General features: G+C 44.8%; 2 protein-coding genes and 1 long non-coding RNA gene across 8 annotated transcripts; 1 reads left to right on the top strand and 2 right to left on the bottom strand.

The window, feature by feature from the left end:
* Window positions 1–1,739: 1,739 nt before the first annotated feature.
* LOC9269521 (uncharacterized) lies at window positions 1,740–11,942 on the bottom strand. Of its 4 annotated transcripts, XM_015770020.3 has the most exons (24): window positions 11,282–11,942; window positions 11,057–11,181; window positions 10,894–10,988; window positions 10,592–10,819; window positions 10,008–10,095; window positions 9,839–9,890; window positions 9,115–9,180; window positions 8,629–8,783; window positions 8,462–8,532; window positions 8,148–8,345; window positions 8,021–8,062; window positions 6,841–6,942; window positions 6,562–6,651; window positions 6,382–6,457; window positions 5,770–5,866; window positions 5,608–5,677; window positions 5,313–5,489; window positions 4,072–4,194; window positions 2,939–3,022; window positions 2,663–2,847; window positions 2,435–2,573; window positions 2,265–2,324; window positions 2,125–2,196; window positions 1,740–2,029 (listed from the first exon to the last, which is right to left on the bottom strand). In XM_015770020.3, exons 1-24 carry the CDS (start codon window positions 11,713–11,715, stop codon window positions 1,916–1,918), a joined length of 2,943 nt encoding a protein of 980 aa, XP_015625506.1. In that variant the 5' UTR covers window positions 11,716–11,942; the 3' UTR covers window positions 1,740–1,915. The 4 variants fall into 4 exon arrangements, with proteins under 4 accessions (XP_015625506.1, XP_015625507.1, XP_015625508.1 ...); XM_015770021.3 differs by lacking the exon at window positions 8,021–8,062; XM_015770022.3 differs by lacking the exon at window positions 9,115–9,180.
* Window positions 11,943–13,128: 1,186 nt separating this feature from the next.
* On the bottom strand, window positions 13,129–17,277 carry LOC4330729 (uncharacterized). Of its 3 annotated transcripts, XR_010739372.1 has the most exons (7): window positions 16,209–17,277; window positions 16,009–16,111; window positions 15,741–15,829; window positions 15,487–15,599; window positions 14,613–14,689; window positions 14,184–14,229; window positions 13,129–13,464 (listed from the first exon to the last, which is right to left on the bottom strand). It is a non-coding gene; the product is annotated as an uncharacterized lncRNA (long non-coding RNA). The 3 variants fall into 3 exon arrangements; XR_010739373.1 differs by lacking the exon at window positions 14,613–14,689 and having other exon boundaries at window positions 13,269–13,464; XR_001543407.3 differs by lacking the exons at window positions 13,129–13,464; window positions 14,184–14,229; window positions 14,613–14,689 and having other exon boundaries at window positions 14,735–15,599.
* Window positions 17,278–21,818: 4,541 nt separating this feature from the next.
* Window positions 21,819–23,532, top strand: LOC4330728 (uncharacterized protein At3g28850). Its single transcript, XM_015770019.3, has one exon. It carries the CDS (start codon window positions 22,180–22,182, stop codon window positions 23,287–23,289), a length of 1,110 nt encoding a protein of 369 aa, XP_015625505.1. The 5' UTR covers window positions 21,819–22,179; the 3' UTR covers window positions 23,290–23,532.
* Window positions 23,533–23,574: the final 42 nt, after the last annotated feature.

The following is a 23,574-nucleotide window of genomic DNA, read 5'->3' as shown; positions in this document are numbered from 1 at the left end:
GAATGCTTTGCTAGAGTGGTCCCGAGTCCTGACTCCTGAGACCTTACTCATGAGAGCATGAGCAATGGTATCCTCAACCCGTGTCTTCGCAAACGCCGTCCATTTTCCGTCGCCGGACCCCTGAAGGGAGGCGCGACCCCCATTAAAGGAACGGGCGCCTCCACTCCCTTTTTCTAAGCATGGCTCGTGGTCCCGTCTCCCCTGCCTCCTCCCTTTCAGATTCCCCTTCTTGCCCCTCTCGCCTCGGCCCGCTGACGAGGCCTCCATCCGCCGGAGCAGAGCAAGACGAGCCCACGCGCAGCTACAGCCGTCGTCACGACCTCCTCTGTCGATGCCGCGCCCGCCACCGCCGTATCCATCCCGATCTGGCCGCGGGGAGGGGGGGTGGGCAGAACCGCCCACGATGGCACCAGATCTGCCGCCCCCGGCTGGCGACGGCGTGAGGTGGAGGAGGACGGCGACGACGGAGACAGAGCGGCGAAGCTCGCCCGCCGTCGGCCACCCCACCCCTCGCGCCGCTCGCTGTCAACTAGCGTATCCCGCGTGCGGCTCTCCGTTGGCCACCGCGCGGAGACGGGCGGCGGTGGTGCTGGCGAGAGGGAGAGGCGAGCGGCTGGCGATAGAGAGAGGGAGGGAGGCGGCCCTCCGGGCGAGCGGTGGCAGCGATAGGGAGAGGAAGAGGCAAGCAGCGGCGGCGAGAGGGAGAGGGAGAGGAGAGGTGAGGAAAAGAGAAGAGGAGGGGGCGGCGGCGGCGAAAAAAGAGAAGAAAGAGACTAGGGGTAGTGAAGTAAAAATATACATGGAGCTTTGTGGGCTGGGACACTCGTTGTGGGCTGGAGTATCTCCACCAAGTTGCTTGAAATTTTAAGGAGCTCATTTAGGATATCCTCCATTAAGAGAGAAGTGTCTCAAAGAGTACTCTCAGTTAGTGGGGATACTCTAGGTGTGATTTTAGGTGTGATTTTGGTTATAGATGCTCTGAGTGGATCTTTGGTTTTAAATGCCCTGAGTAGATCTTTGGTTGTAGATGCCCTGAGTGGATCAGTAGAGATGCGAGCCTGCGGTGTCAACGTTCACTTGTTCGAACTACTTCCACAGTTCCGCACTCGCTTTCCCGGACTTAATTTCATCTTTTGCCTTAAAAATGGGAGTGGGACTCCAATCAATAGTGATCACGATCTCTGCAATAAGCAGAATCAAACGATAATTTATCACTTACCCCACGAGCTATCACGTTCACCAAAGCAGCCTCTCATGTGTGGGAACCGGTTCCCGGGTTTCAGCAGACGAACATTCAACTTCGAAGTTTTTAATATTGGCCAGTCACTGAGTAACAGGAAAAAAAAAACAAATTAAATTTTAAATTTTAGTTCGTAGCCTTGCAACCGGTAACAACCTAAGCGGTCTCTGGCTCCACTCTAGTAACTAGCCAGTTCCCATCGTCTTTTTAGGGAGCTGCCTTTCATCTCCAGAACTACGGTCCCCGAGATTCAATTTACATCAATTACACGAGTATTTACATCCATCTGCTTCTAATATCAGAGAAGCATACATTGGAAAATATATTTGATTGAGTTCCACCATAGTGTACATCAATCAAACTATAATTCCTGGAGCATTTACATCTTGATCAGGCTGAAGCAAAGACGGAGCTACTTATGGCTCCTTTTGACCTTTTCAGTCCATCTAACCTGATTTCTGATCTTCTCATAATTGTACAATGATAACACCAGCCGGTATGGAAGGTAAAAAAGAAGCCATTTCATTAGATATTTTTCTATGGTACAAAATGATTGCAACGTTATAAATAGCTCTAAATAAAAAAGGGAGACCTCCTCCTGTGACTAGGCAGCCTATTGGTGTTACAAATACAACAGGGTTGAAGAATCACTAGTACAGATGTGTATACAGTATGTCAGTTGCCGAACCCAAAAGGTGATCTCGTCCTGCTGCCACCTTCACCATACTGTTCGTTCCATTTTCTTAATTCGTTCATGCTCGTCGCATCATACGAAACAGACGGGCTTACCTAAATGGGGGAAATAATAATCAATGTGAACAAAATACTACTTGCAGAGAACTGCGCTAAAAGAAAAAAAATCTTAAGTTTGCAGTTTGCAATACCTTGGCTTTTGCTTGAATGAAATCATCAAGTCTAAGGGGTCTTAGACCCGTATTTTGGCTACACGGACCTCCCTACAGAAGATGTTAAAGTTAGTGAAAATGAGAGACCACATAATTTCCATAATTATAGAATTGTTTACCTTCTTTTCTTCTTCTAAAAGTTCATGAACTGGCCTATATGCTGAAGCTATACATAGGTTCTGCAGAAAAGGAAATTCAGATTGCCTGCTCACATGGCAGAAAAGAAGGACCAGAACAATTCCAATTTCCACAGGAAAAAAGATATTATGATCGTTGGTGTATGTGATACCTTCAAATCACTTCCTGAATAACCTTCAGTGGAATTGGCAAGTTCATCAAATCTGAAATCAGATTCCAAGTTTTCTTTAGCAAGTAAAATCTTGAGAATTTTCATTCGGTTCTGTGCATCTGGAAGGTCCACGTATATCCTGTAGATCATGAAAGTCAATAACCAATGAAAATCTTGCTAGATCACCATATTACTATCCTGGAAGCAATAGTGTGAATGTAAATTTACCGTCTAGGTAAACGCCGTATTACAGCATCATCTAGATCAAATGGACGATTTGTCGCACCAAGAATAAGGATTCGCTGGCTCTCTTTGGACCTTAGACCATCCCAAGCTGCCATAAATTCGTTCCGCATCCTTCTTGTTGCTTCATGCTCAAATGCACCACCTCTTGCACCTAATAAGCTGTCAACCTGTTATGTCAAAACTAAATTATATCATACCAGGAGAAAGCACATAGGAGGGGAATATAAGCACTTGTTTGTTTCATTTAAGTAAACATACCTCATCCACAAATATGATAACGGGAGCTAATCGGCTAGCAAAGGAGAAAAGGGCCTTTGTCAACTTCTCAGCATCTCCAAACCACTGTTCAAAGAAAACAGAGCGGTGAAGTGGTGCTCAGTTGGGAAATAAACCTTTATCTATGTGGGACAGTGCAGGAGGATGAATCTTCTAAAGAATCTCAAAATTTACTTATTTGGTTCCGTGAATATAAGATGCAGAGTGAAACGCAAACATCACAAATAGCATTTTAGGAGAGCATTCTAAAAAATTGCATCCACCTACTCTGCCTGCATTTATGCATACCATACATTCAATCAAAACAAGCTTGTCCACTATCATCCCATGCCCCAACCACCCACTAACAAAAATGACTAAAGAGTGAGGATCCTTTGGTATAATCTAGGGACATACAGAGACCTCATGCATATGATAGGATTCACATCAGTAGCTTCATTTGTTCATGCAAAGCAGCAGGAGACATTTAACATAAGAGAAAAGGCCTCAACCTGTCAACTACATTCGTATAATCAATGTTTTAAGAAAAAGCAGGACCCACTCAGTTCACATGTGAACTCAGAAGTCTCAATTTGGCGTGTGATGTTACAAAACGAAGCAAATCTTTTGAAAGCTTAAATTCGCCATCTTAAATAGGTTGACAAGTTGGTCCCGTAGATAGACTGCCCTTTTATCTAGAATTGTATATGCAGACTGTTTCACTTATCCTTTGATTTTTGATATGTCTATTCTACATGTGTGTAAAACTTTAAAAAGAAACTGTTTTGCTTCACCTTTTATCCCTTTTGGTCATGGGAAACATAAATCTGCACAGAAAAGTTTCAGATCCAAATCAAACATGTAAAGTTTATTCTATGGGCCAAAAATGGCTGAGGGGTCAGTTTCTTGTTTTGGCCATCTTCCTGTTCTTTTGGCAAAAGTCAAAAAAAATGTTGACTTAGCTGGCGACTAGTAAAAAGTTGTCCCACACTAAAGTCGTGTTCAAAATTGTCTAAAAGCTAATAGGTAAGTATGGAAATTTAACTAGTTGAATGATGTTTGTAATTTACTGGGTCACACCAAGTACGCCATCCTTAAGAGCTTTACTGCAACAGCAACAAGTCAAATCAAATTACCTTTGATGTGAGTGTAGAACCAGTTATGCTGATGAAATTTGCTCCAGCTTCTGTTGCAAGTGCCTTTGCCAGGAGTGTTTTTCCTGTTCCAGGAGGCCCAAAGAGCAAAACACCTTTGCAGGGCTGAAAAGGGGTCCATGTCACATTAAAAATTCAGCTAACTCAATTCAAGTATGTTTAAATCCCGAATAAGATGAATACAACAAATTACTAGGGCATCCAATAGTCAGATTAAGATAGCTGAATTCTAAGCAACAATTTGTCAAGAACCAAAGGAAAATAGTAAGAAACTAGATGACACCCTGTGCGTTGCTGCAGGATATTAGTGCGTACAGTGCTGTTGCAAATTTGTTAGATATGGAACTGAGAAAATGATTAATTTAACAGCCAAAAAAGGACTCATCAGGTTAGAAAGACTATGGGCTAATCTGAACCGTTAAAGGATGTCAAAGAAAAGTGATGATGTGGCTTCTTGCAGTGACTTCTTTGTAGCAATAACTGCACTAAGTGAGTTGCAAATGTATAGGAAGAAAGGATGATGCTTTCAATTGCAGAATATCCCAGTTTAGTTTTATCTATTTGCCTTGAAAGGCAGCATGTATTTCTTACGATGTTTATAGACATTGCTATACTTGCATCATCAACTCCACCTTGCATGGCAAATACCATAAGCACTAGCGCTGAACAGTCAGGATATAAGTATGTCATTTATAGTATGATTTTAACATATTTAACCTAAGAGATCAGAAATAGGTCCAACATTCAAAAGAGAATCAACTAGTTGAAGTCCATGAAATACTGATAATGATTCCGTAAAGAGTCTTTAACAAATATTTTAGGGTCAATTCAAATACCAGGCATTTTTTTACAATCTCATTTTCCCCTGATATAGCAACTGGCCATCGGAGGACCACTTGAGTAAGAGTAACATCTCCATTCTAAAACCATGTGATTACTACACATTATGGTACTCAATGTTGACTCAAATACAAAGGAACTTTTGGAAAGATTATGCAAATGTAACACCATTTTAAAGTATTAGTCTAAAACTGATGCAAGGAGGAAAACAATATATTATTCCTGCAATCCATCACACCTCGCTTTCTGAGCTCATACCAAAATAAAGTAATTTCTTTCTAGAAGACAATGATGACCTAAATGGATGTTCAAGATCACATGGTATATACAGCAGAGCTAGTGAACAGTCATAATAATAAGTTTAGCAGAAAACGAAGGCGTACCCTTAACAAATTCCCATGGGAGAAAAGTTCAGGTCTCCTCATTGGAAGAGTAACAAGCTCATCCAGCGTCCTCTTAACATCCTCAAGTGCCCCAATATCATCAAATTTCACTCCAATTTCATCAGGAGGGACAACAGCAGAAATGAAATTGCGTTCATACTCGTCTTTAGCCAAATTCTGAAGTTAGGGAACTTATGAGTTCGGATAGGAGTAGGACTATCAGATAAAAACTATGAAGGTGGCAGATAATAGAGATGTGGAAAAGGTCAACTTGCGGAATATAGAAGCTAAATACCTTTATATTTTGAGAGGGTCTCTTAGTTTTAATGCCCTGTTCCTTCAGCCTTTCAATGGCCACATCCAGACTTCACAAAATGCAACAATTAGAGTAAATACCTGGCAAAAGGAAATTGGCCTAGTGCCCTAGTACAATAACTATCATCTTGAAATGAAGTACCTCTCACGGGGGATGATTAATCTGTCACCCTTAATGTTAGGAAGAACTGCTGATGAAAGATAATGACTTCTAGCCCATCCAACAACCTTTTCCGCTTCTGCAGACAACAATACACTAGCTGGTAAGGGAGGAACAAAATAAATTTTAATTTAGCATCCATAGCAGATTAGAAGTGGCTGTAAGCTGTTGTATTTTGTCCTTCCAACTTATTTGCAACATACCCATTAATTTCAAAGGATAATTAAGATATCTCCCTATGCAGCCACCTGACTAGAACTCTAGAAGTCTATAACCAGTAACCTAGAATAAGTTTTCAAACTTTCACTGATTCAAAATCCATATTCCACTGGTTTTACATGTAGGAGCACCACCACATGTATAGACTCAGTAATGAAACCTATGACTTAATTGGGAATTGCATAGAAAAAATCACCCAAAACATGAAAGCAGCATCTAATCAAAACAGTTGGCAGGAAGCCCAAAGAACTTTTTAAAGAAAAGATCTTTCCTTCTATCTATTTCTATAATGCACCAGCACATAACAAAAGCCAACAACTGATATCATATGAAAATTCAGCACATGTCTGAGCAGAAAATATTGAGTAGACATACTTTGTCTTGTTAAAACAACACCATCAGATTTCACATGCAGAAGCTCAACACATGATAGTTCATGCTCTTGAAGTACCTGTGTTCATCAATCATGATTTACTGTTAGTTACATGAGAGGAAGCAGTAATGCTACATGACATAGGCAGCAGATAACTGGAAGCAGAAGCATTGCATCCAAACCTTGTGCAATTCAACAAGGTTATGCCTTGAAATAATAATTTTTCTATCCTCTTCGATCTGGTTATTGAAAATTCGTCGTTGCTCATCTTCCTGTAAGTAAACAGAGACAAAGTCACAGGCGGTAGGCCCTCCAAGCTAAAGCTCACTAGTACGGATGCACTAGGCATTGCAAGTCAGTGATTCAATTATAAACGCCATCATGACATCAACACATATGTTACTTAATCGTTCATTCCGAATAACATAACTTTGTAAACTAGATTAGCAAATGGTACAAACCTCAGGAAGAGGAACGATAAGACTATTTGTGAACAGCTTCGATATGCCACTGGATCTTGAGTATTTTGGTCTCCCCCCTACCAATCGCTTTAGTGATGATGGCTGCATATAAACATTTCAAATAAGTGCCAGTTGTGAAATACAAAATGGAAACCTTTGCTTAAGTAGTTAGATACTGTCAGAAAAGGGAGTTAGTTTTTTCAACAGTGCAAATGGAAAAGAAAAGGAGGTTTAATCATAATTCCTACAACTAAACAACTAGCATCCCAATATCCTTACCTTATGGCATGCTCTTGATAGTTTATACAACAAATTATGATTTATAAGGAACTAAAAAGTCGTTTAGTTTGGGTACCAAAACTGCGATTGTGTTACAAGAAAAAGCATGTCCACAGGCAGGAGTAAACCATGTGCAATCATTCAATGACCCACATTCTCTATTCAATCTATAGGGAGCACTAAACGTCGGTAATCGTCTACAGATAAGGTGGTTATAAGCGCATCTTACTGACTTGGCAGCCTGTCATGCCTAAGAATATAAAGGTGGCTAATAGAGGTTATTCCTTTACATTTTTAGGTCTCTTGTACTCCTATATGTTGCCTCCTTGGGCTTATTATTCAATACAAGCTATATCCATAACATGGCATCAGAGCAAAGATCCGAATTGTAGCCATCAATCCAACATCCTCGCTAGTGCTGGCAGCAACTCCATCCAACAGATCCAAGCATTATGAATATAGCTTGTATTGGATAATAGCCCCAAGGAGGCAATACATAGGAGTACTAGAGACCTAAATACGTAAAGGAATAACCTATTTATGTAAAGGTAGTCTATATTCCTTAACAATGCATATAAGCTGATGGTTGGTTTGTGCAAATAAGCTGGTTCATTTGCACCCCTTTTCAGAAACTAATGAAGGGTTAACTTCACAAATCTATGCACAGCCATAGTAAACCAAGCTCGTCAATGAAAACAAAGTGACAAAACCTATCAGAATACTGCACTGCATCCTCAAAGGGATGCAGGAACTAAACAAACAATGTTTAGACCTGTATTGTTGATGTACTCTTACGGTCTTGCTAGCACAAGGGAAGAAGTTGTTTTGTGATTAGTGATTATAGCAAAATTGTTCTAGAAAATAAACATGAATTGATTTGAACTAAATCCCAAGCAATTACCAGCGAAGACAGGCGAGAGAGATTGTGGAACATCAGCGCCGGCTGTACATGTCCACAACAGAAATAAGAACTAACAAAAACTGTTTTATTGGTTAAATTCAAATGCATAGAAGTTTGCAGAGCTTACAGGTTCCTTATCCTTGTCCTTGGGTTCTGCTTCCAATATGTTCTGCCCACATATCATTACTACTGGTCCAGTAAGTTTGTCAAACATCTCCTCTACCTTTTGGATAAACTCTCTGCGATTTGATTTTGGAACTGCTCTAGATAGCCACTGGGAACTGTCTGGAAAGTAGACAATTGCTGGCTGTAGAGATGGCAGAACCTAAATTCATAATCATGTAAGGCAGGTAAAAATTATTACATGGGGTTGGCCAACAACAAAATAGAAATGTTGGGGGTATGTAACACCAAAATTCAATACATCGTTTGATAAATCACCTCGCAAAGTGCTTCAATTGCGATATGCCAATCTTCTGACTCAGTATCATGGTCATGAACAATGTCCTGAGCTAAGCACAAGGAAACGAGATGAAGTCAAGGCGCCTGAAATTTCCAAATCAAATACTTGAACACAAAACTGTTCATGAAAAAGGATAGAAGCATACAATCAACCCAGTAAATGGATGCCTCAGTATTTTCCTCCTTGCTAGTTGCATCATTATCACCATCATGCAGCTTCTCTGCAAGAGGGTCGAATATGACTGCGACTTGATCCCCATTGATCTCATATACCTCTCCCCGTTGTCCCTTTGATAAAGTCCTGTAATTTTCAATGGTAGAAACATTACCCTTGTTTCACAAATTCATGGTAATGATAAGTTTACACAGAACAGTAAGAGAGTGTATAGCTTGGTTGCTTTAAGAAACTATGAAAAACACCACTTGAAATGAAGAGGATCAAAAAGACAAATGGAGAAACCAGTTCTCCTAAGCAACTGCAGCATAGGGTCTTTTGCTAATATATTTCAACTGATCGGATTTGCAAAAGTTCCAAAATATTCAAAATTACAGAGAGCAATGCCTCCCTGAGGTTTTAGATCTACCAAAACCATTTTTATCCTGTTTCACATGGGAAAGATATATCCACCCACCTGCCACTAATAAAGGTATAGGCATTTCTTGAGCCATCTTTAGTAGGTACTTTCCCTAAAATGATCCTGTATATGATACATATGGTACAAATCAGTGTTTGCATGAAGAACATCAACTTCAAACTACGGTAAAGAGTAGATAGTGGCGTAATTTCTAACATGTAGTAGAAATAACAAACAACCAGAAGTAAAGTTTGTTTTTCAAGTTTCACTAATACGAGTGGACAAAATATAATATACCATTGTGTGCGTGCGCAAGCTCAACATAAGTAAACTTACTGCTCACTTTCTTATACTAATCCACCCAAACCCACAAGACTAAACCACAAATCAACCCACCATGTTCTTGTGTGCACCACATGTAAAGACATGAAAATTACAAGCAGATGCATGTGGGCACCCACACCCTGTAGCATGCAATACATAATTATGTGCAGGCATGCACATCATAAACTTTGTAACTTCTAATAGGAACATGGAGCGTTTCCACTTAGAGACACCTAAATATGATTGCAAAACTTCAGAAATAAGGAGCCCTGTGTTGCTAGATGTTAAAATTTCTAAATCAGGAAAACTAAATAAATAGCTAAGGTTTTGGTGCCAAACTACGAAACAAGAAAGGTAATCCAAATCACTGCGGAATTGCTTATACTCGATGCAAGATCAAAGGTTGTCATGATGAAAAACTATAGAAAGAGCAAAAGAGCCAACATCTAATGATCACCTCTGATCTGCTTCAAAGGCTTCTGAGGATCCAACATACTTGACCCTATCTCCTGATAATAGGCATTGAAATAAGTAACTAGTTCCAATTTTTCCATTGAACCATAAGGTAGTTTGGAAGAGAGAATTTTAACTTGATTTAAAATAGAGTACTCAATGAAATACCATACCCCTTTGGTAAGGCCTTTTATCTTCCTCTGATGACTCAGGACTTTCAGATGATTCTGATGTTGTGCCTTCTTCTGCGCCAGCAACTCTCTAGAATCATAACCAAATGAAGAAGCATCATCAACAAGACATACAAGTGAAAGAAAACTCAGCATTCGGGGCAGATACTGGAAAACACTAATGCATTATTCTAGCTTAATTTTCTTCAAGTAAGAAAGGATAAAAGAACCAGCGCATAAGGTTATGATTCAGGTCCATGCTAGAATGACAACACAAATGTTTTTTAGTTGTTGGAAGAAACACACATTTTTAGTATAAAAAGTTATGTTTTTATCACGGGGTATTTTACTTATGTTATTGTATTACTTCCATGAGATTGTTTAACGTTGGAAACTTAGAATGACCTATTGTTTGCAGATATTGCAGGGAAAAGGACACCAATTGATGCCGCATGGTTTATATTGAATAAGAAAAATCATAGTTTCTAGAAAAACAGACAAAATTATGAAATATTTTGTGAGAAGAGAAATACAAAAACTTATTTCTCGTTATGGTTGGAATGTTGGATAGGCTAACAGAATATAACCTTGGCAAATTCCTCAAGAGTACATGGAACCAATTTTCTGAGGCGATCCACAGACTTCTTCAGTTCTTCCACAGATTTCAGAGCATCCTCATCGTCACTTTCATCGGTTTTAGCCTCACCATTGCTTGTCCAATCTTCATCACCTTCATCTTCAATATCAGATTCCTCGTCCTCTGACTCATCATGTTCATCCTCTTCGTCACTTTCTGAATAGTCATCCCCATAATCCTACAAGTTAGGAGTTACATTAAGTTTGCAACCACTCTTATATATTTGATAGGTATAAAGGTGCAGTATCTTACATATGGAGCTAGAACGCTGCTGTCCAGGACCAGCAGCGGCACCTGCAACTCGTGTGCGAGAGCTCTTACTAATCTCTCCCTGTAAAGCTCAGTTCCTGCATTAAATAGGTCTCAACACAAGCATTTGATAACACTTAGTATCTGCAGCATGTCCGCTCAATACCTGGTAAGCTCTGGAGCAATATCCTCCCCCCAGAGGATTGCAAACGAGAACCATACTCAGATGTGACACCATTGTGCCGCAGGTGGGACGCCGTACACTCCCTCAGCAGCCGCCTCGCATTCTCACTTGCGATCCAAAATTAAGTAAAAACGCAATTTCTCGTCGTTAGAAAACTGATGTGACTCACTCAAACAAAGTACCGAACAGGTGGTGCGCGCGTCATACTTGACGTAGTAAGGGAAATTCTGCCACGTGAGGTTCCCCTTCTCCCACGGCACGACGCGGCGCATGAACTCGTTGCGGAACCTCTCCCGTCTGGTGAGGAACGGCGACTCCCGCCGCTTGCAATCAGTGAGGAACCTCTCGCCGCTCAGCCACTCCTGCTGGTCCCTCTCCCCGAGCTTCGCGTGCTCCTGCTCGCTGCATCGCCCGCTGCTCCCCTCCGCCGCCGCGGCGCTCCTCGCCTCGGCGCTGCCCACGCCGCCCTTCGAGGAGCCGTAGAACCGGCACAGCCGCCGCCCCGCGCCCCACGGCCGCGGCGCCACGGCGGCGCCGAATCTCCTGGCGAAGCATCCCTCGCCGCCGCCTGCGCTGGCCGAGATGGCGAGGGAGACCGGCGGCCGCGTGAGGAGGCAGCGCAGCCGCATCGCGTAGTACATCTCGGGCGGCCTCGGGAGGGGGAATGGGATGGAATCCGCAGGGTTAGGAGGCCGTGGAGCCGGGCATGTGGTGAGGAGGAGGAGGAGGAGCGGATGGCGCGATGGGGAGATTGGAATCCGGCGTGCGACGAAGACGGTGGCGCAAGGCTGCGCTGTGACGGCGAGGAGGGAGACGGAGACGCCACGGCAATCTTCTTCGGTTCTTCCCCCGGCTCTCGGCCTCGGCTAATCCGCTTCTCACGCCGGGCCGCTCTTGCCTTGGGGAGTTGGGAGCTTCTGGTGTTGGGTCTCTACAATTTTGGGCCGAATTTGAAATGGGCTTCTGGTAAGTATCAGCAGTTCAGCCTGTATCATCTGTATTTGATAAAAGTCTATTTTAATTCCCTCCAAAAATTGACCTAATCCGATTCACATCTTTCAACAGCAAAAACCTGGTTTATCGCCTCTCGAAGTATTAAAACCAGTTTAAAATTTAAGAGTAGCTTGGCTGGCGTGACAGCCAAGTCATAAAAAAATAAAAAATAACGTGAGACACATGTAAGTGACTATAGTCTCATCTTTCTCTGAGATTTGCAGGCACTAACCCGCGCAAATAACTTTCAAGCCAGGTGAGCTCCACTTGATACAATGATGAAGCTGGAGCACAAATAAGAACCTCCCACCCCTCTCGTCGGGACATGCTTTCTCCTGCTCGTTGTATCTTCCGCTTCTTCGCAAGGCCACCATAAGACACTCGTCTTGCCGCCACCCATTCTCCTCTTCGAGAAGCTAGGGTAGCCGACACAGCTACCACTTAGCTTCCCACGGGCCGCGATGTACGTTGCTCCTTCCCCTTAAGTGGATTACTACTACTCCCTTCATCCTGAATAAATTCATTTTCACCCATACCACACATGCCATTAAAAAAAGTTTAAAATACCTTCACTTTATCGAATCCTAGTGCAATTATGCCCCTATCTACTTTAAATACATTTATTTATTACTTTCGCAAACTTCAATATAGTTATTACTAAGAATAACTTATTTTGAGGCAAAATGGGAACAGCTTAAAGAAAACTTAGTTTGTAACGAAGGGAGCAGCATTTTCTTCTCATTGCAGCAACGACAACGGGGTTAGAGGAAAACGACGGTGGCCTCGACAATGAGATTTGGTAATTTTTAACACCCCTTAAAAATAGGTTTCAATTATTTTGACACCCTGGCCCATCTTCATTCATTCAGATGGTCTCATATGTCATCCTCACAAGTGTCAATTTTAAAGTAACTAGTAATCATGCACGTGCAACGCACGTCTCCACAAATATGTAATCCGAATGCACGGTACTTTGTAATAGCCCAAGGAGAATCATAAAATATGCCTATGCATGAAATCAATGTCACATGAGACAAAAACAAAATATAAATAACTACATATACATTTCAAACTCATGAATCATGTATTATATAGAAATTAAAATGTCAATCTAGAAATATTGTCTAAGCCTACATCATATATTCATGTTTATTACAATAAACTCATCCCTTCTAAAGATATCACTTGAGGCTCCTGCATATTTTTAGGCATCGAATTTTTTATCCATACTTGTCAGTTGTCAAAAACCGTGTTTAGAATTTAAAGAGAAGATCATACAAATTTATACTATATTTTGAGACACTATTTGTGGCCTTGGAGCAAACAAACTTTGTGGCCATCATGCCATTTAGAATGGACTCTTCCAACCATGTTTCTGATATTTGAGGAGAGGTACACTGTTACAAGGCAGCCTCAATGTTAGCATGGTCAGAAGCTTGACAATACCTTTGAGAGACTTATGTAAATAAAAAAAACTACATTGATTATAGGAAATTGGTACAGGAAATAGAACTTAAAAAATGGCAAGGTATCAATAAATTAGCAAAAATAAAGAAAGATCACACTTGTTCAATAACATATATTATCAGATGACCCTTTAGAAAATCTAGGTCCTCCATTTTCCAGATTCAGTTAATCCCTCGAAATAAAACTTTTCCAGATTCAGTTAATCCCTCGAAATAAAACTGATAAGCACTTGTTTTAAGTATTATATCAGAAATACGCCAAAATATATTAATGACATGGTTTCACATACACATATATGTTGAGTTTACCTCCATCAGAATGTAGAAAGGAAAATGGCAACTCCCTGGCTGCTAGCACATCAAAGTTTCAATGGTGCATGAAGAAACATAAAGAAGAATCCATGTGTGTATGGTTATTTACAACAAATAATTCAGAAAATACACAACCTGCAGCATCCTCAAGAGGCATTGCACATAAAGCTATACAGGCTAGAATCTTTTTCAGAACATCATCTAACATGAGTAGGGATGTTAGAGTAACAATAATTTATAGTAATCAAATTTGAAAAAATTTTCTCATGCCTCATTACTAACCCACATGACCAACAGAAAAATAGAAATCCCATGCAAGTTGTGTTTGATAGTGTTACCTGTCTAAATCAGGTAGAGAGATCATGCACCGATTGTTGTTCCCTCCTTTGGTTAGATAGGAAACGGATATTAGAAAATAGAAATCCATGATAAAAAATACCGATGATAACTTTGTTTCACATCAACACTGATAGCACAATCTAACATATTAATAATTCCCTTTTATCTCAGTGTGATATATCCAAAGAAGAAAAGGCAGAGGATGTTGCATTGTGAATATTCATATATTATATATATTTCTAAAAAATCATGATGAAACTAAAACTATAACAAGAGGTCAATTCATCATGTATGTTCCCATGTCTAAAGCAATAGATTACCGCATTTTAAATCAGCATAACTAATATCATAATGCTCCACTAAAATTGTAATAATACTTCATTTAGCGGAGCTATAACATGTCAGTCATAGAAAAGCAAGAAGCAAACCTTGTCTAGAAGTAATCCAGTAAGCAAATAAATGTTGTGCCTCTCTACTGACACCTGAATATGTCGATCACTGCAGGCTGAAACATTGTCTATTGACTTAATAAAAATGTATACACTTCAAATATATCTCCTTAGTCACACCAATCTTACTAATTCCACTATGCACCAATATAACAATTCAGGTTTAGCAAGAAAAGACCAACATATTGTCTAATAATAATATGTACTATCTTAAGGTTTCATATGATTAGGTCAGTTTTTTATGTAGCCTAGAGCATTTCAAATGGAGAGGTCCCTCCTCTGTTTCTGTGATTGCAGCAAGAATTTCGTCATGGACCTTCAGAACAGCATATATATTGTAACATAACATTTGCACAATAGAAGTGCAAAGTATACATAACTGCAGAACTGCCGAATGCTACGATTAATGGTATGAAATACCCCAAAAAAAATGGGCCCACTGTTTTCTCTGAATATTTGCTTGATACTATTCTCTGAAGATATTTTTTCTTAGGATCTGGATACCTAGTTAGATATTCACATCTCAGAAATGCAGAAGCTAATCATCTCTCTTCTTATCCTCTACATGTATTAATTACATAAATATGATTAAAGAAAAACACATCATAAGGATTATGCAAATTTCAGTACATAAAAAGATAGCAATTGTTTAAAGAAAGTATCGCTATAACTCAAGATATGTCATTAGCCTACAGATTGATGTATCAGATGCATGGTAGCCGTCCATTTAGCTACTAATGAACGGTCAAATGTGAAGGTTACGGTACCGGATTCATCCATAAGTCTTCAACCCCTACCCCTGGCCTTAATTAATATCTGCACAACAAACCAAACTAACCAAAATAATAAATACCTGTTTATTTGCGTGATGCAGGTCGTTGGTGTCTTTCACAACCTGTTGGTCGGTCATTTCTTTCTCCTCGTTTCCCTTACCACAAGGAGTGCCAAACTGGGGAGCAGACTGGCCTGATGACAGTGTTGAGACAGAGGTGCCGCATTAGTTTGCAGGAATCAAAATGTTACTTCTAGAAGATCAATGATTTGTATCCAGTGCTCAAACTTAACTGCCAAAAATGCAAATGCTACAACACTCTCCTTTAAGCATACCTCCCAGTGCACGCCCAGTGCCATTGTTGAGCTGAGCTGCCGTCATCGCAACCGCTCTATTCAACTTTATACTCCCTGGGCCATGATGGCTGCAGAATTAAACAAAATTAAGCAAAATAGAAATCAACACACCTGCCGAGAATTCCTAATAAAACAATCAATCAATTAATATCATCCAACAACAAACAAGATCACCTCACAATAACAAGCTATCCAATATTCTTTTTCCTATTATAGGCTGTAAAACAACTATGTAAACTATGTAAACCTGTTTGTTCAGATGAGGAGTATGGCCCAATGAAAACCGAACTTGCTGCTCACTCCTATCTTGAGACCTATTTAGCATATGGATGGCTTCTCCACCTGATGACCTAAAAATATAGTAATAAAACCAAGGCAACAAAGAATTATACCAGATATGTATTAGGTAAAGATGATTAGCAAATAAATCCATAAGGATTTTTTAACCTGCTAGTAAAGAAGGACATGAAGCATAGGCGTGTGATGATGCCCATTGAACCGTGTGAGACGGCGGGTCGATGATGGCAGCAGCCCCGTTGGCGGAAGTGGCCGGATTCATGGCGCCAAAGATGACCAGATGGTCCAGATCTTCTTGGCCTCGGCAGCTATGGTGCCGGGCGTCGACAGTTGGGGGAAGAGCAAGCGCGGCGTAGGTGGCAATGTGGGCAAGCACCATGGGAAGACCCTCGTGGTAGCCATTGACGGAAGAGAGATCTGCAAGCATGTTCCCTGTCGACATCTCAGGCGCCACCGCCGATCCTCTCCCGCCACATGCTATCAAGGTCACTTTTGCGTGGATCGAACGCACCGCCGTCGCTGGTGTCCATCTCTACCTCCCGTATACACCGTCAGCTCAGCTTGTCCGCCTGATTTGGCTCGATAGCGGCGGCTTGATCCTCACTCGCGGGCGCTGTTGATGGGGATCGGCTGTAACCCTCCACCGAAGGCAGCCCCCGCCCCTCCACCATGAGCCCGAGAAGGCATGGAGGGATTGGCGATGGCGAGGCCGCGAGGGCAGCGGCTAGGGAGGGGATGGAGTCACGGGCGAAGAGAGAGAGAGAGAGGGGCGAGCGGCGAAGGTGGAGGACGGAGATTCGTACGGGTCCGAGTGGGAGAAGAACGATACGGCGGCGGCTCCGGCGAGGACGCGGCGTAGCGCCGGCAGCGGGACGGAGGAGAAGCCCGTGAGGAGGACAGCCGCGGCGGTGGGGAAGAAGAAGGACGGCCGCGGGCTGAGGTCGATGTCGGTTCCGGCGGCGGAGAAGGGGCCAAAGTCGGCTCCGTCGGCTGATCCGAGTGGGAGAAGCACGATCTGGGAAGAAGGAGGTGGGGAAGAGCGGGGCGCAGCGGTGGGGAAGAAGGAGGACGGCCGCGGCGGCTCCGGCTATGGCGCGGCGTAGCGGCGGCAGCGGGGAGCAGGAGGAGCGAGCGAGGAGGACGGCCGCGGCGGCAGCGGGGAGTCGCTCCTGCGAGGACGCTGGGAGGAGTGAGCGAGGAAGAGAAGCGCGCGGTCTCCGCGGCTGCGGGTGGAGGAGGAGCGATGTCTTCGCGCGTGGAATCCTCGGCTGTGAAATCGTGCGGTGGAGGAAGAGAAGCGCGCGGATGGACGGTCCAGATTAGTCCGGATGATTTGGCTTGTAGCATTGGAGGGGACAACTCCTCCTTTTTATATTAGTATATAGATTGGACAACGAAAAATTGTTAAATTATCAATTTTTTCCTCGACAATACGGCCTTTGTCCTCTCGGCCTTTTCAAGATTAACGGGCCCACACTGGGACCTCTCGGCCCTGTAAATCTACTAATGCAATAACAAGCCCAATAAATAGCAAACAGTGTTTTCATGGGTCCAGTACTCCAGTCTATGTCCATCCCAGGCAGGCACCGTCTCGTCTCGTTTCGTCGTCCATTGGTCCATGGCCAACACGGCAACACCATCATCCTCCTGCGTGAGATTCTCGGCACGAACAGACCACGTCGTCGGCGACACCGTACGTGACCCACCACCGACATGGCGACATCGACGCCGAACTGTGCCCGGGGAGGCCCAGAAAGTGATAGGAAGGCACACTAGCTTCTCCGGACATGTACAGTATAACACATTACACATCACTAGCTTTTTCAGATAATTGAACGCATCACCAGCTTAGATGGTGATACCGATCCGACGAGCCGGCAAAGACGGCCTCGGAATCGATACCATGAGTGCAGCAGCAGCCATGGACTGATGAGCCTTAGATTAACCGGGATGGCTGGAAAGAACGGAAGCGATGAGCTGTAGCGGCAAGTGGTCGCCCACGAGCTTCGGTCCGGTTGCACTCGATCTCGGTTCACTTTAGGCGTCGACCTTTGCATCCTCATCATCATCAGCCTTTTCCCTTTTCCTGATTCAGCAGGCAAGCAGCTAACTGAAAGGCGGTGTGTGTCATTCAATTCGTCCGGATTAGCTAAGGGCGAACATGACAGCTTTGATCCATGATGGATGAGAGACATCCCCGCGACTAGCCGGGCCGAGTTGCCGGATTCAGGCTTCCAGCATTGATAACATGTGCTCGTTTAATGATCTGCTGCAAAGCAGTACTCCCTCCGTCCCAAAAAAAAATAAACCCTGTTTCCGTGTTCAACATTTGACCGTTCGTCTTATTTAAAAAAATATGAAAAAAATTAAAAAGATAAGTAACGCATAAAGTATTAATTATGTTTTATCATCTAACAACAATGAAAATACTAATTATAAAAAAAATTCATATAAGACGGATAGTCAAACGTTGACACGGAAATTCAGGGTTTGACTTTTTTTTTAACGGAGGGAGTACATAGCTCCATTGTTCATTCATTCCTTGGAGAGTTGGAGCTGCGATAGACCTTGCAAAATCTACCTAATATAATACTGGAAATCAATCAACCAACAAAAAGGAAAAACCGTAATTTAATCAACTGTCAGTGACAAACAGCTTCGTACTACTGGTGTAGATGCTACTTCCACTGCACTAAACAGCAGTGTGAGTTCAGCATCTGCCGGGATAGAGAAAATTGACATTTAGCCACTTTTAAGGATGGGTTTCGCTGTAATGCCATTCCGCCAAGTTGCTTCGCTAAAATGCCATCCCCACGCTCGCGCAACACGCTGCTTCGTCGTTTTTCCAATTTCACCGGTTAAGCCCGTAAGTGAGTTGTCTGCTGACCAAATTGCCCCTGGGGTCGTTTTGCGCCAAATGAAGCAGCAAGCGCCGTCCTAATCCAGCGCTCTCTCCAGCGCCGCCACGCTGTCGCTCTACTCCGTCGCCGATCTGCCGATCTACTCCGCCGCCGTGTTGTGCCGCTTTGCTCCACCGCCGCCACTCTACTCTGCCGCCGTCGCCGTGCAGTACAATCCATCGACTCCACCTTGTTCCTATCTCATGTCAGGGACGACGGCATCCGGAGACTGTCCTCGGCGTCAGCGAGAGGGGGGACTGCGGCAAAGGCGGCGGCGATGGGTGGAATGGCGATGGCAGCGCCGCCGTGAGCTACAGCTGGGTGAGGGCGAGAGGTGATTGCGGCGGCGGGTGGAATGGCGATGCCGACGAGATCGATCTAGGGCGCCACAATGAGCAAGAGCTGACGCATCTCGATCCCCTTTCTCTCACTCTCAATCCCCTTTGTCTCACTGACCTAAAGAATGACCAAGGGCACATTGGTCACAACACTCGTGATTTTGTGTGTTAATCCAATGAAATTGAAAAAACGGCGAAGCAGCGTGTTGCGCGAGCGTGGGAATGGCATTTTAGCAAAGTAACTTGGCGGAATGGCATTACAGCGCAGCCCATCCTTGAAAGTGGCTAAATGTCAATTTTCTTGCCGGGATAGGACCCCAATCTTCAGTGTTTACCCCCGTCCCGTTTCGGTGGTCCAACTGTGCTAGCAACAATCCCGATCCCCTGTCCCGATCAGCTCCAATTCGGTAGATTAGGCATATCTGTCATGCGTCCGTTCCGGATCCACCCTGTTTCGGACCAGGGAGTAAAAAATTCGACCTCGGTCTCATCAGGAGGACTTGGCAACACGCAGTCACGCTCACGCACAGCAATACTCCTTTTTGTAGCTGGGAAGTGCAGTGCACTACGCAAAAACAAAAGGCTAGCAGGAATCGGACAAACCACCGACTACTAGGAAAGCAGGAAGAAGCCGAGCTGGTAGATGGATGGATGGACGCCTGGGCAGGTGAGTGCTCGAGCGACATGCCAACCACGCGCCAAGCAAGACTACCACTCTCCTCTTCTCAGTTCTCATCTGGAAGGGAACGGAGGAAACCGGTGCTCGCTCACGTCCACCACCTGACCTCGCCTGTCGGCAGAGTAGTCACCGATCACCACCAACCGACGCATCATACTACTAAAAAAACATACTACTCAAATACTCCTTTGCCCGGAAAAGGCTTGGAAATATTCAAATCCCTCTTGCGCTGGTCTAACCCAGACTGGCTCCGATCGTGCAGAGCCGTTCAAAGATTCAAATGTTGTGGGAAGCGAGGAGCGTGTTACGAGTAGTAGACGAGAACGACGTGCCGGTGTTAGACTGTGTAAAAGCTTTGGCCGGGTCCGGCTCAAACTTTCTGACGCCGGCTCGCTCTCGTTCCAAACGTCAAACGACGCGCAGGCGCAAGCGGAGGATGGATTCTATTCTCTCGGGTGGACGTCCACCCGTTTCTTGCATACCAACTAAATAATTATAAAAAAAATTTAAAAAAAAATTACAAGATATGTTAATATGTAATATATCACTTCACAAACATGCAAGTTCAAATTCGTCTTCTACAAGTTGTACGTATATTCACAGTCAAATTTGTTATCTTTGTTATAATTTATAGAAGTTGAATTTGAACTTGCATGTTTGTGAAGTGATATATTACATATTAACCTATCATGTTAATTTTTTTGAAAATTTTTCATAACTATTTAGATGACATGCAAAAAACGGGTGGACATCCACCCGAGTGTTTAAAACAGTTTTCCGGCGCAAGCGCGGTGTTTTCTTATCGAAGAAGAGTACAAAAGTGAGACACATGTGTATTACTCTGCGGTACAGGAGGAGCAACGGCGACGGGTGATCCCCCGCCGCAACGCATCGCTCGTCGCTGCACTCTCCCGCTGTGCCGAATTCAAGTTCAGGAACGCGGCGATCTGCAGTTCAAGGTTGAAACGCGACCGCCGCATGTTTGTAGCAGGTTTTAATGCTACGCGATCTCAAGTTCTCAACGTCACAGAGTAGTACTATACGTGATACTAGTACGGCAGAACACCCAAGAAAATTTCCTGAATTCGGGTGCAACATCATCGCCGATTCACGTCAACCCACGAGTATTAAATCATCGACGGCCCTTGAGAAATCACGCCATTCCGGCACCATTCCGGCACCGCGCTGACATGACAGTGCACCAAACTGATCACACTGAATTGACGAGCTCAGCGCGCTGCTGCCTGCTGACGAGTGACAATGAACGAACACTGGAATAGCTCCAAACACTCTGCTCCAAATAAAAACGACCCAAACCTCTACGCAGGGGTGCGCACCCGCTAATCCAAAGGCCTGATCGCTCGATAACCGACGTGGATAAATGGATAATCCCGTCACCAGCCTGGCTAACGCCATGTTTGATTCAGCTTAGAATTATTATAATCTGGATTATTAGGAGTAAGTTGAAACAAACAAATAGATTATTATGCTAGATTATTATAATCTATAAGCCAGATTAGTATAATCTAGTAATCTTCTCTAGAGGAGCTTTTTATGGATTATTGAGTGGCTAAAGACCCACTACTATTAGATATCTCTAATAATCCAGAGAAACAAACAACTTACAGCTTATTATAATTCAGTTTAGAGTAATTTAATTTAATAATCTAGATTACAATAATCTTAAACTGAAATCAACATGGCCTAAATGACGTGGAATTGTGAGCGGGCAATCATTCCATCCACCTTGAGGCGTTCGTCCGGGAACTCCACGCTCCACGGAGGCCACGCCCCCGACCAGAAACGCGCGAGTTAATACGCACATTTACGCGCGAGAACCGGTGCGTGCCCGTGACCCGAAACGCTCCTCGCTCGCTTTCTCCCCCCCGCGGCTTAAAGCGTTTCCCTTTCCCTGCTCGCACGCACGCACCTAGCTACCTCGCCGGCCTCGCCATCAGATCTCGCCCACCGCCGCCTCCCCCAACTGTCTTTGTACCTCGCCGTCGAGCTCCCATCGCGGTGGCCCACCTCCCGCGCGTGCATTTGCTCCGGCCTTGCAGGGACATCGACCTCTCCTCTCCGCGTCGGGGCGTGATGGTCCAGTGATCCAAGGAGTCGTTCCTCTGCCGGTGAGTGGTGCGTTCGGGTTGTATTGGTGGCAGTGCGGGAGATTTTTGGTTGGTTGTTTGGTGGAGGGATCGGGGATGGGCTGCACGGGGTCCAGGCACGCGTTCCGGGGTGGCGTCCGGGGCGGCAAGACGGCGTACGCGCGGAGCCGCTCCGGTCCGGCCGCCGTGCACCACACCGTCTCGCTCAAGTCCTCCACACTGGGTTCGCTCAGCCTCGAGCGGGACCGGGACGAGGAGATGATGAAATGGCGCGACGACGGCGGCGCGGCGAAGACCACGCCGCCGCCACAGCAGATGGCGAGGCGGCAGAGGCAATTGGTGCTGGCCACCACGGCGCCGGCCAAGACGCCGGCCCGCGAGCCGGAGGTGATAAATGTGTGGGAGCTCATGGAAGGCCTGGACGACAAGGATGAGGAGGGCGACGTCCGCGGCGAGGAGCGACGGGGGCAGTCGACGCCCGGGTCACCGGAGTTCGATCCAGACATCATCGCCGCTTTCCGGAAGGCGCTCGACGAGGTTCCCGCTGCCGGCGAATGCCCTGGCGACGAGGTGTGCGTCAAGAAGCGCGAGATACAGAGGTTTCCGGGCATCGTGCGCGAGCGGGTCAGCGCGTTCCAGAAGAGGATCGACGCGAAGCTCGCCAAGATGGCGCCTCCGCCACCGTCACCGTCACCGCCTCCGGAGCCAGAGCCGCAGCTTCCACCGCCGCCGCCTGATAGCGACCGGAAAGTGGTGCTGTACCTCACCAGCCTCCGCGGCATCCGCAAGACGTACGAGGACTGCTGGGCGACGAAGTCCATCCTACAAGGCTACGGCGTGCTCGTCGACGAGCGCGACCTGTCGATGCACGCCGGGTTCAAGGAGGAGCTCCACGCCGCGCTGGGCGCGCCGGGCAGCCTCCCGCAGGTGTTCGCGGACGGCAGGCACCTGGGTGGCGCCGAGGAGGTCCGCCGCATGCACGAGTCCGGGGAGCTGTCCAAGGCGCTGGGCGACTGCGAGATGGCGCCGCCGGCCGCCGCGGGCAAGGGCATTGCGCTGGACGCGTGCTCCGGCTGCGGCGGCGTCCGGTTCGTGCCGTGCGAGGAGTGCTCCGGCAGCTGCAAGGTGTTCCTCGAGGAGCTGGACACCTTCCGGCGCTGCCCCGACTGCAACGAGAATGGGCTCGTGCGCTGCCCGCTTTGCTGAAAATCTCGAGCTTTTTTGCGGGATCTGTAGTGTGATTTTGTGAGATGCTTGAGGGTGTTGTGTTAGCGTAGAACGTGTACAGGGGAATTACACGACTGTTTCATACTAGGACTGATGAAGTAACAATATTGGTTGCTGTAATGATCTTATTTATGCTTTCTTCTACGGTGCTGGGTGTGTAGAAGAATTGAAGAAACGACTTCGTTCTGAAGAACAAGAATGGTTATCACTCTTTGTTCTCAACATCGTCTCAGCCTCTAACGTTTTCAATTCTGCATTTTTCTG

The sequence above is a fragment of the Oryza sativa genome, chromosome 2 (genome assembly GCF_034140825.1).
Source record: "Oryza sativa Japonica Group chromosome 2, ASM3414082v1".
Lineage (NCBI taxonomy): Eukaryota > Viridiplantae > Streptophyta > Magnoliopsida > Poales > Poaceae > Oryza > Oryza sativa.
The sequence above is the reverse complement of the archived record's forward strand: the minus strand, read 5'-3'. Positions and strand labels throughout refer to the sequence as shown.